Source organism: Branchiostoma floridae, unplaced genomic scaffold (genome assembly GCF_000003815.2).
Source record: "Branchiostoma floridae strain S238N-H82 unplaced genomic scaffold, Bfl_VNyyK Sc7u5tJ_408, whole genome shotgun sequence".
Classification (NCBI taxonomy): domain Eukaryota; kingdom Metazoa; phylum Chordata; class Leptocardii; order Amphioxiformes; family Branchiostomatidae; genus Branchiostoma; species Branchiostoma floridae.
The window spans coordinates 12,453-24,589 of NW_023365837.1; the positions used below are offsets into that span (position 1 = coordinate 12,453).

At 43.8% G+C, this 12,137-nt stretch overlaps 1 protein-coding gene across 1 annotated transcript; it reads left to right on the plus strand.

Moving 5' to 3' along the window:
• The first annotated feature begins 2,642 nt into the window (after positions 1 to 2,642).
• On the plus strand, positions 2,643 to 7,573 carry LOC118408790 (repressed by EFG1 protein 1-like). Its single transcript, XM_035809651.1, has 8 exons — positions 2,643 to 2,801; positions 4,425 to 4,561; positions 4,746 to 4,884; positions 5,401 to 5,532; positions 5,773 to 5,900; positions 6,019 to 6,122; positions 6,391 to 6,529; positions 6,738 to 7,573. The coding sequence occupies exons 1-8, from the start codon at positions 2,747 to 2,749 to the stop codon at positions 6,858 to 6,860; spliced, it is 957 nt and encodes a 318-aa protein (XP_035665544.1). The 5' UTR covers positions 2,643 to 2,746; the 3' UTR covers positions 6,861 to 7,573.
• Positions 7,574 to 12,137: the final 4,564 nt, after the last annotated feature.

Sequence of the window (12,137 nt, forward strand, 5' to 3'; positions counted from 1 at the left end):
CATTGCCAATGGAGTATTTTTGTTAGAGGAACCCTTTGTACTACGTATGCTTTTGTTTACAGGCAGTGCAAGTAGAACATAGACAAGTAAACAGTGAAGAGTTTTTTTTATTCATTTGCGAAGCAGTGAAGCAGTGACACTGTGCTTTTACAGTAATGTGGGCCATCATTTACCTTAAGAAGTTATGTGCACTGTTAAGATTGTGTTTGTTTTCACTTTGTGCTTAATGATTTCCCCTATCATCTTAGTATTTCAACTACTATAAAAATCACACCCATACACACCACAAAACGTATTCAAGATCTTTATCAAACACGTAAATTAAACAATTATGAAACCTTACGCCCTCTTTCAAAGTTATAATATGGCTCTATATTGCACCTTTATATCATGTGGTTCTACACACAAAAAAGTGCCATTATCAGCAAATTAAGTCAAATATCTGTTACACAAAATGACTCGTGTGTCACACAAATTGACCCAGTGCTTGAGCAGGTTCCTCTACATCTTCCCGTCCCTGGAGGCTCTGTTGGGACCAGTGTCCTGCATTCATGGTGTCCTGCAAGTTGTGACCATCTCTCCATGCCCCCGGTACAAATTCGTCGGTCCTGGCCTGGATCTGACATCATAAACCGGAAGATTCCAAAAAATCCCTATCGACCAGAGGATTTGTCCATTCTGTCCAGAGCTAATAGAAGACGAATATCACTTTATGGTTGTATGTCCCAAATATTCCGATATACGCAATTCTCTATACAGAAGGCTGTCATTTTGTACACAAGGATTTATCCAAATGGACCTGAAGTGCAAATTCAAATACATAATGACATGTGACAATCCCTGCATGGCAGATATAGGAAAATATATCAAAAAATATACGCAGGTGTAAACCCACCTTAAAGGTGGGGTCACACCTGCGTATATTTTCAAGCCGCATGAATTCCGTTTTGACATTTTGGCTAATTAAAAGTAATTTCTTCCATACGCGGCACAAGACGCGCCTCAAACGCATCTGAATCGTTTTTAGATAGTTTCAAGTACGCAGGCAAACGAAAATGTACGCACAGCACGTCCGGTAGTTTTGGACATGCATGGTGTGAAGAATTGCCGAGGAGTTTGCGACCTGAGGACTGTACTCCTCGGCTATCTAACTCCTCTAACTTTTCTGTCCACTATCACTATTTGGCCAATTTGTACTATTTTTCCAACGACCTGTGGAGCCTGGTAGAGGTGACGCTGGGTTCTTGTTTTCGTGTTAAGCAGACCATGTAATCACCACCAGTGCAAAATGTCAAAGTCTACTTCTGAATTGAGTCTGAAAAAGGAAAGACAGATCTAAGTTTTCAACAGTAACAAGGGTTTAACTATTAGCATGCCACCACAACATCGGCAGCCATGATCCTAACGAACTCGTAAGTGACGCCTTTGCAACTTGAGATCAAGACAAAAGCTACTTCACCCCTTACTGCTAACAAAGCGTCCTTGTAAAGTTTGCGGAACCATCTAAAAAACATAGCCATAATCATGCTTTAATTTCTTCTTTCAGTAAATATGTGACATTCATTGCCCCACATATTGAAATATGGATTAAGTAAATATTTCCAGATACTTCTATCTGACCCATCTAATTAGATGTAAAATCTAGTTGGTGGAAAGATAACATCAAAAACACCATGCACGTCTAAAGAGTAACAAATGTTTACTGTTGTTTCATGGTCGCATGACTAATAGTCACGTCGTAAATTTAACCCTTGTCTCCACCTGCGCAGTATGGCAGACTGCCATCTGACACACCAGGCGGGTACAAGCAGCGCTGGAAATTGACAAACGGGGGGTGGGGTAAACATGTTCAACATCTGACTGTCCTAAAACACAGCACGGGTGTCACAGTCCCCTATCATGGGATGTAACCTCTTCCAGTAGCTTCGATTCCCCGACCTTCAGCCTATCTACTTTTCAGAAGATTAGCTGGTTGCTGACCATGACACTTGCACACATGACATGACGATTACATCGTTACGTGCTTTAGGCGACTTATTACGCCAGTTGGATGTCTCGCCACTGCCGCCAGTCACGAACGTTTAACGCTGTAGTCTGTAGTCAGTGACCGATACTAACCCCGTACTACACGTACAGTTGAGCATCGCAAACTTTTGTCACGCCAAACTCTCCTCCAAACCAAGGACTTAAACACCTGTAAACAACACGACATTGCAAAATTTGACTCCCCATTTGCTTGTGAAAAGGTACTAGATGCCCACATACTGAAGCATCTCTTAAGATCGCTTGATCATCCGAAAACGGACTAGTGACAGATAGTACAATAGCCAACTAGTTGAGCATTGAACTGATTTATTGTGCAAATTTCTGGTTGAGTTGCGACAAGGCCGATTGAATCATTACATTTCTACATTCGTAATAATCAGACAAAGTGGTGGGTCACAGAAAGAACACCGAACACGCCGTGCACTTCACCACGTCAGCGGTAATAAATCATCAATCATAATCATAGATGAGCCACACCATCCTATTGACATCATAAGGGTGTGTGCTACTTAGACAAACTCTCATTGGTTGTGGCAATCGTCTAGTCTAGGTTTGGCTCACGTCATAGGTTAGTATAAGTACCGGACGGCGCCCCGCAACTTCTTCAGAAGAGCGCGCACCACTGCAAGAAGATACTTCAGAAGACAACCTCGGCAGAGAAATCTTCTGTAAATTTGTTCTGGCAAGTAGGCGAGTCAACATGTATAAGTTTGTCACCGTAGCTGTCGTTTTGTTGGTCGGCATCGTTATGACAGGTAAGATATGTCACATATTTCCATATGCGAAATATTCTGGTCGGGCTGTTTTCGGAACGTGTGATATGAAAGACACAAAAAAAATGTTAGACTAACGATGTCAACTTATTAGACTGATATATTTCTTGAAATGCCTGCTATTCTTCGTTCCCGCAATCAGACCGGTCGGTCGGTGCTGGGAAAATGACACCCTGGCATTACTCTTGCTCTGTGGTGGAAGTTCACGACGTTCTGTGAAAATTTATATGAGATTTTTATCTACCGCATCGTTTAAAATAATAGCTGAGGGCCAGGTACTTAGCATGGGAGAGGGCCTGGTGACAAAACTTAGACAAAACTTGCAAAGAAAGCAAGAGAAAGAGCCAGCACACACCGATTTTGAACTGTCACGGATCCCGCCGAGCGTCAGGTGGAGATGCTTGGGGCTAGACATTCATCTGAGCCGCCTTGTATGACCGGACCCAACGTTCATGTATGACCGGACCCGCTTTGTCGGGCACATTTACTCTCCAAGGAGAGGTTCGGCACCGGCTGTTTTTCGACGTTTTTATGCGTTTTTGTCAGGATTTCTATTTTGCACCGTTTTCTTCACGTCCACCTAAAACGCTTGGCGAGGAGGGCACATTACCGCGCGGCAGGGCACACACGTTCAGGGGTCCCGTAGCAGTTAACTAGTCTCTACCAGACTCCCTCCTGGCTGAATAGCAATGGGGGACTTTGGCCACGTTAGGAATAAAAGTCTAGGAGTTAATTGGCCTAGGCCTAGGAGTGAACTGAACAGCCGGAGCTGGATAGACTGCAAAAGACTGACTGAAAGCCCATAGCCACTTATTTGCCCCTATTTGACCAAATTCTTCTCTCTTTTTATCCAGCTCACGCCTGCTTGGAGACTAGCAGTTGACCATGCATCAGCAAACAAGCAGCAGCTAGCCCCAAGAGGGCGCCATACTAGAATTCATACCCTTAATTAAATTTTCGTCACATTTTGAACTTGAAAATTTCGTTCATCTAGGCTAGCAGTTGTCAAGACATTTGCTGTGAGCAGAAGGGTTCGCCCGCTAGTATTGTTCAATATAGATTACTAACAATCTGATTGTGGCATATTTTTGGAACAAAGTTGAAGAGACGCCCCGCACTGCAGTCTACCACGATCGTATTAAACCTGTTTGGGGAGTTCGATCAGCGTGCCTACGCACTGGTTTACTCGGTTGCACAAGCCCTATCACCCGCCCAGCCGTCTCTATACTCCCCGGAACTACACCAGCCTCAACTGACACAAACTAGTTTTTTTTTTCTATTTGCTTTTGGACAGACGAGGACGATGTGGCACTGCACTCAAGTTTTTTTGTAACTTATATTAACAATGCCACATACACGGTACAGACGGAAAGTCGTGTAAAGTGCCTTTCCCAAGGGCACAACGTCGGGGGGCACGGTGGGAATCGAACTCAGGACCCAAAGATTCCGAGCCGAACGCTCTACCACTTACGCCACGCCCGACGCCATAGTCACAAACTGACACAAACGTTACGACTCCACTTTGCGGCTTTCAGTTCTTTGTTTTGTTTTCTGAAGTTGCTTTTGTGAGGCAGTTTTAATCAAGTTTTTTTGTTATTGATTCAGGTGCTGACGACCCTCCACCCGAGATCACGGTAGAGGAGATGCCACCTCTACCGTCCGAGGAAGCCGTCCCACCCATGACCGCCGAACAGTGGTTGGGCTTGCTGGGGAATACGCAGAGCGGTAGGGTAAAACGGCAGGTGAGTTCCACGTTAATGTGTTTGCTTTCATATCTACCTAACGTTACAGTTTTTAGTTTCCGAGACTTGGTTTCTTTCTTGATACCTTTCCTTTCCAGTCAATTACTTTCTCTCCCATTTATCTATAAAGCTGCTACTTTTTGCCTTCGTTGAAAGAAGACATGTTTTTTACTTGTCTGTCCAGGCTGGACACTGCAGAAACCTGTACGGTGATTGCGGCTGTTTCTACTTCAAGTATCAAGGCCACTGTGATTCCGACACCGCTGCGTGGCGGAACTGGATGAACCATTATTGCAAAGCTGCATGTGAAATCTGTGAACCAGGTAGGTGGGGCTGTACAAATTGTTGATGGGGTCCGTTCCAGACATGCATGTGTGAAATAGGTGGGCGGGAAAGTCTTGAAAACATTAAGTGAAAGTCTTTATTGGGTCCTATTGATCCAACTAACAAGGCTAGGATTAATTCCCAAAGCATGTTCGGGTTGATAACCCACTGCGGCGATTGGAAGATGTGAAATCAACGGTAGGGAAGAATTTGTCTGACAAATTATGAACTATAGATGACATTTGATACCTAATCATCCTTTCATTGTCATCCGCTAGAGCAGATGCGTAATTAAAGGGTGTGTCTGAAACCGTGCTTGGATGATGTCCAATGTAACCAACTTGGTGACCAGCTTAAAAGTCAGACACAGAGGCACGGCAGATGCTCCCAACACACAGTTCTCTTCAGCAGCGCTAACTATAACTATACTTCTGTTGTTGCGTAAAACCCACTGTCTGTGATGCTATAACTTAGAGTCATATATTGATGATAAATCGATAATTTGTGCTCTTCAGAACCCGGCGAAAGCCAATGTGCAAACAAGTACGAAGACGGAGTCTGTGCCTCTCTCTTGAACTACCTGCCCAACCCTCGATATCAGCGTTTTGTGACCTGTGGCTGCCCCAAGGCCTGTGGACTCTGTACAGGTGCGTACAGGATGTTTGGATTGACTTTTGTGAGTGATTATTGTGTGCGGTTATTTCCAACTTGAGTTAGAGTTTTGCATGTTAGCGGCTTGCCACCCCCCCCCCCCCTCCATCTTCTCTCATCATTGTGAATCACACAGCCTCTCCGGTATGGAGTATGGGATTAGTATGGAGGTAAAGATGTAGTTCACAGTTTTGTTGTTGACATACTCGAACATCTCTCTACTCTATCGCTCACAGAAACACAAGATCAAGAAACGATTGTCGAAGCAATGGCCAACACAGATCAAGACTTTCGTGAAGATTGCCTGAAGTACCACAACCTGTACCGCGCCGATCACAACGCTGATGATCTGACCTGGGATGAGGTGAGGAGTGATCTCCACATCCTCAGAAGTTTGCAAACATGTACAAATCCTTTCACATCGAGACAGATTTATAGATAGGTCGATACGGATTCAACATATGCAACTCCTTTTCCCACAGAGATGTGCCGAGGAGGCCCAGAAAGCTGCTGAACGACTGAGAGACCGAGGAGATGGACAAATGGAGCACACCAGCCGTGCTGGCCGCACCTGGAACGGCAAGGCGTAAGTAGCGCACAACAGTTCAACAGTGACGTTATTAACACCATAAACTTTTATCGCATTGGTGATCACAGCATTCTGCAGTCATTCAGTAAAGAAATAATTTCTGGCATTACAAAAGGAAATCTTTATTGACACGACAAAAGTGCAGCGACTTTCGTAAGGTCTACATGTATAACAACTACTTACAGTACAACTAAACAGACATATATGGATATCTAAAGGTATGACAGGAGAAGTAATGCATATTTTCCTGTCTGTTCACTTGTAGCCATGGTGAGAATCTGGCGTACATAACTGATGCCACTCCAGAGACAGTCATCGAGTACTGGTATGAGGAGAGGAATGACTATAAACCAGCCAACCCCATCAGAAGCTTTCGTAATGATAACGTCGGTCATTTTACTCAGGTAAGCTTCGTCCTCAAGCTTCAGGGTATTCCATAAAAGGTATGGTAAAATTACGGACCATGACAAGCAGACAAGACCGGATAGTTTAAACGCTTGTACATTGCTTGCCCTTTTGTCATTTTATCGGTAGCAACTACTAGTAGAACTATTTCGTTAGTGTCCCGATGCCCAGTGTAAAAGTTTAAATGTTGCTCTTATCCTCTTCCAGATGGTGTGGAAGGCGACCAAGAAGGTTGGCTGTGGTCAGGCCGGTGACTTTTTCGCCTGCATGTATGAGCCAACTGGAAACCATCTCTCGACTGTGGCCTTCCGCAGAAACGTTGACCCTTAACTTAGCAAAACCCAATTGATTTAAACGTATTTCTTGTAGACGATCAGCAATCTCAGAATACATTCTGTTACGTACCCACGTTGTTACCGTTCAATGGGCGAAACTTTGCTTTTATTCGCCAGATATTTGTAAGGCCATGTTGAGTTGATTATATGGATGACATCCGCGCGCGCATCAAATTTCGGCCGTTTCCAAAAAAATAAAAAAAGAAGTTGTAAATCGTACAAAACAGCTTCAAAATGCTTTGCAAAAACAAATATCAGAAAACTTATACTACTGTCACAGAATATTCATAGAAGATGTGAAAGAACAAAAATGGAGAATATGTTGTCTGGTATACTTTACTCTGTGTGTTCCGTCATTTGTTCAGCCTTCCTGGCCACATAGATTTCATAATGAAGGCAACTTTTTTTGGTCAAACCTTTTTTTATTCGCACACTCGCATCAGGTTTTGGGTTCCCAGAGGATGTCATCCATATAATCAATTCAACATGGCCTAATAGAAGAACATATTACAGGTTTGATAGTTTCTTTTGCCGTCTTCGTCACTAGAGTAGGCAAGCAAAGCAAGGCAAAGTTTTTTTTTATATATCATTGAAGAGGTCAAGATCTCATACTTAATTCTTATCTAGGTGTCAGTAGACACTGAGTGTCGTTTTAATATTACTAACTACTGCAGCAGGAACTAAGACAATATATGTGGTGCATCTGGAGTTTTTGACTCTTTGTGATATTTGCGTCTGCATGATCGGTGATCTTAAGCATAGATATAAATTACTCAATCAATCAATCAATCAATCAATCAATCAATCAATCACCCTTTTAAGTGAATGGGTGGTTGAGTGAGTGAGTGAATGGGTCAGTAAATGAGTGAGCGAGCGAGCGAGCGAGCGAGCGAGCGAGCGAGCGAGTGAGCGAGTGAGTGAGTGAGTGAGTGAGTGAGTGAGTGAGTGAGTGAGTGAGTGAGTGAGTGAGTGAGTGAGTGACTATGACATGGTGAATCATGTAAATGTCATTATTAACTATATCGGGCATGAATGGACAAACTCCAGGTTGTATAAAGTTGATATGTCAACCAATATATGCAGGATATGTACATACAAGAATGGCACATTTCTCTTCAACACAATTCAAAACTTTCCATTAATTCCGCGATAAGGGAAAGACATGAAAGTACCTTTGGAGTAGGCTTATCAATTTTTAGTAACCAGAACGAGAAGAATCAGTCACAAATTGCACATAGAGTCGGCAGGTATCATAATATAAGATTCCCCGTGACCAGAGGTTTTGTCCTGTTCTGTTGAAATGAGATTGAAGATAAACGACACGCTACCATGAACTGTTCACCATATGATTCTAATGCACACAACTGGTCACCTCCCTTGGTGCATGTCAAAATAAATTCAATATACTTCTTTCTACATATTAATTGAAATACATCATTGTAGGAGATAACCCTTACTGTGTACACTGAATAGGTAAATATATCAAAGAATGTTGGGACCTTAGAACCAACAGTGAAAATGATACGCTAAACACATCTTGTTGATCTATATACTGTATATATGTACAATACCTGTTCGAGAGTTAACCGTGGCTCGGCCATGCTCGCTCCGGGACAGATGAAGATCTCTGCCCCCGAGGTTATCGTTCACACCCGGTAAAAAATTTACGCAGTAGGATTTTCACGCGGGCGGCCAATTAAAAATTTCTACCTCGTAAAATCCAACCGGGTTCGAAAGATAACCTCGGCATGTATATACACAGTATCCACGCTGGCCCTACAGTATTATGTCTATTTCTTGTAGCTGCTGACCGGTTTGTGTTGTTGCAGTATCCTCTACATTGAATCAATTATGGTTGGGACGGTCCCCGTAGTCTACAATAATCAAGTGGGGTCAAGTGGGTTTCAAAAGAGAACGAGACATTGCCCTGTACTTTAACATATTCAATTCAATTGCTTGCGCACCCTGCTATGAATTTGAAGGTGTCTAAACACTTACTGTCCCAGTAGAGGTTAGGCGTTTTTATTTGGTTTTCTTTTTTGTACCGGGGCCCGAGACATCAACAACACGGTACAGAATAGAAAGCTCCATACAAACCACGCGCGGATCCAGGGGGAGGCGCGCCAGGCGCGCGCCTCCCCCTTCAGCTGACCAAAAAAAAAAAAAAAATTAGCAAGATAAACCCAGGCTACTAGGGGTCTTTGGAAGTTATGCCAGGAATATTGACAACGTTATAAAACTAATTCGCTTATTTGAAAGGAGATTTTCTGGTAATTATTAAGAGAAACTTGCAGTTTGCAATTAATATTGGGTCTTTCGAGTCACGTAAACTTACGGTAAAGGCCCGGGGCGCGGCCGCATCAATTTTTCCCCATGAAACTTGTGGGTCGCTGTAAGCCAAAATCGGCGCTCAAAGATATAGAAAGAGCGTGAAAATTTTGTAAGATTTCCAGAAAATCAGCGGAATTTAATTATTTTTGATAAACTGGTGATTTCTATCGTCCGTCATCAGAGAGACGCAACCGGTCGACCCCGCCTTGGGAAAATCGGCGTCGTGCGCCGACATCCCCCTCCCCACTCCAGTTCTGATCAGTCGCCGCAATGACCGTGCTGAAGTTTTTGTTGTCATTTTCCCCCGATTAATCGTCATCAATTGCCACCACAGAAGCAAAAAGAGTCCGAAATATATGCAATTTCAAATGCGCAAGACACTTTCAAAATCGTCTCCGGCAAGCCGCTCAGATCCCACGAGATTTCTATGCGATTTTATAGGAGTGCGAGCCGCTTCGCGGTGAAAGGAAAATCGGCAGCCAGGTACAAATAATTTTGCGATATTGTTTGTGTTGCGTGGTGTCATTTATGAATATTAACAAGGAGAAACTAGCCTTCGTTAGGTTTGTCCTCAGTGGTAGCTGCTAAAAATAGTAAAAAAATGTCCCTAACGTGAACTAGACAGCCACAGACATGACAAAAAGTTAGTGTTAGTTTGCTTCTCAAATTTGCTCAGAGATGGCTCTAAAATGCACCAGAGAGCCTCTATTTCTTAAAATTTTTCTGGGGGAGGCCCCCCATACCCCCCCAACGAGAGGGGGGGAAACCCCCTCTCGTGCTCTCCCCCCGCGCAGCTTGCGCTGCGCGGCCGCGGCCTTCGGCCGCGTCATGGTGCGCGCCCCCACCTTAGCAAATTTCTGGATCCGCCAGTGCAAACGCCTAAAAACGTAACAAGAAATCTTTTTTAAAAAGTTGTGCCTTGCCGCGTGTTAGGGATATCGTCAGGAAAAAGTAGGTCAGCACTTCAAGCCCGGCAAGGCAAAATGCTGTGCCTTGGCAAAAACACAATACAATGACCAGGACTGTTTTTACTGTTTCTGGAAGAGCTAACCAAGAGGAGTAAAATGCTTTTTAGATGAAGCGAATATCTTGAAGGGTTGCTGAGATATGGCTCCACAAAGTTGCCAAAACCTACCCTCAGATATGGCCTATACGATTCGGTCCGGCCGTGAGAATCGGTCCGGGTACCATATATGGAGCGATGACGCAATAAGTGGGCGTGGCCTAAAAACTACGAAGGCCCATACGTACATGTGCACAGTCTGTATCTAACTCTTCTGCAATGATCGATGATTAGCGAAGATCATGGAATCTAACTGCCTGCATAAAACTGAGTTTGCATATAGCTTTAAAGATATAACTTAAAAAACTGAAACGAGGTCATCACATAGATCACTCAAATCAATGAGGCTTTATCAAGAGTACAGAATTAGTCCATTAGTGGTCCATTGTTTAGCCACGCTAAATCACGCAGCGATCTATTGTTTACCTTTGACCGGATGTTTGTAGCGCTGCGTCGCGGGCTTTTATTGAGCCTAATATCTCCTGAAACTACTTGAATCGCAGTGTCAAGACCCACATAGTCAAAAAAAGTCATTTCAATCATATAGATCACTCATATGGAGGGCGGACCGATTCTCACGGCGGACCAAATATCATAGACGGTCCGTGAGAATCGGTCCACCCTGAAGAAAAGCTTTACACACACACTTCTTAAACTTACTGTAATGACTCAAATAGACATTTCCGAGTTTTAAGTCATTATCATCATATACATCGCCCATATGGAAGTCTGTGAGGGCGGCCCTTCCAAATATCATAGAAGGGTCGTGAGAATCGGTCCGGCCTGAAGAAAAGCGCAAAACTTTCCGCAACCACTTCTGAAACGACTTCAACCGCAATGTCAAGACTCGCGTAGTGATGTCCGAGTTAAGAAAAGTCATTGTCATCTCATATGTCGCTCCATTTGGAAAGCTGTGAGGGCGGACCGATTCTCACGACCGGACAGAATCCCATAGAATGGCCGTGAAAATCTGTCCGGCCTGAAGAAAAGCGCAAGAAACATTCCCCAACGACTTCTGAAACTGACTGTCATGACTCAAATAGACATTTCTAGGTTAATAAAAGTCATTGTCATCACATAGATTACTCCAGTTGGAAGACTGTGAGGGCGGACCGATTCTCACGACCGGACAGAATCCCATAGAAGGGCCGTGAAAATCGGTCCGGCCTGAAGAAAAGCGCAAGAAACATTCCCCAACCACTTCTGAAACTGACTGTCATGACTCAAGTAGACATTTCAAAGTTAATGAAAGTCATTGTCATCACATAGATTACTCCATTTGGAAGGCTGTGAGGGCGGACCGATTCTCACGACCGGACAGAATCCCATAGAAGGGCCGTGAAAATCGGTCCGGCCTGAAGAAAAGCGCAAGAAACATTCCCCAAACACTTCTGAAACTGACTGTCATGACTCAAATAGACATTTCAAAGTTAATGAAAGTCATTGTCATCACATAGATTACTCCATTTGGAAGACTGTGAGGGCGGACCGATTCTCACGACCGGACAGAATCCCATAGAAGGGCTGTGAAAATCGGTCCGGCCTGAAGAAAAGCGCAAAAAACATTCCCCAACCACTTCTAAAACTGACTGTCATGACTCAAATAGACATTTCTAGGTTAATAAAAGTCATTGTCATCACATAGATTACTCCATTTGGAAGACTGTGAGGGCGGACCGATTCTCACGACCGGACCGAATCCTATAGAAGGGCTGTGAAAATCGGTCCGGCCTGAAGAAAAGCGCAAAAACTTTCCGCAAGCACTTCTGAAACGACTTGAACCGCAATGTCTAGACTCATGTAGTGATGTCCGAGTGAAGAACAGTCATTGTCATCTCATATGTCACTCCATTTGGAAGGCTGTCAGGGCGGACCGAT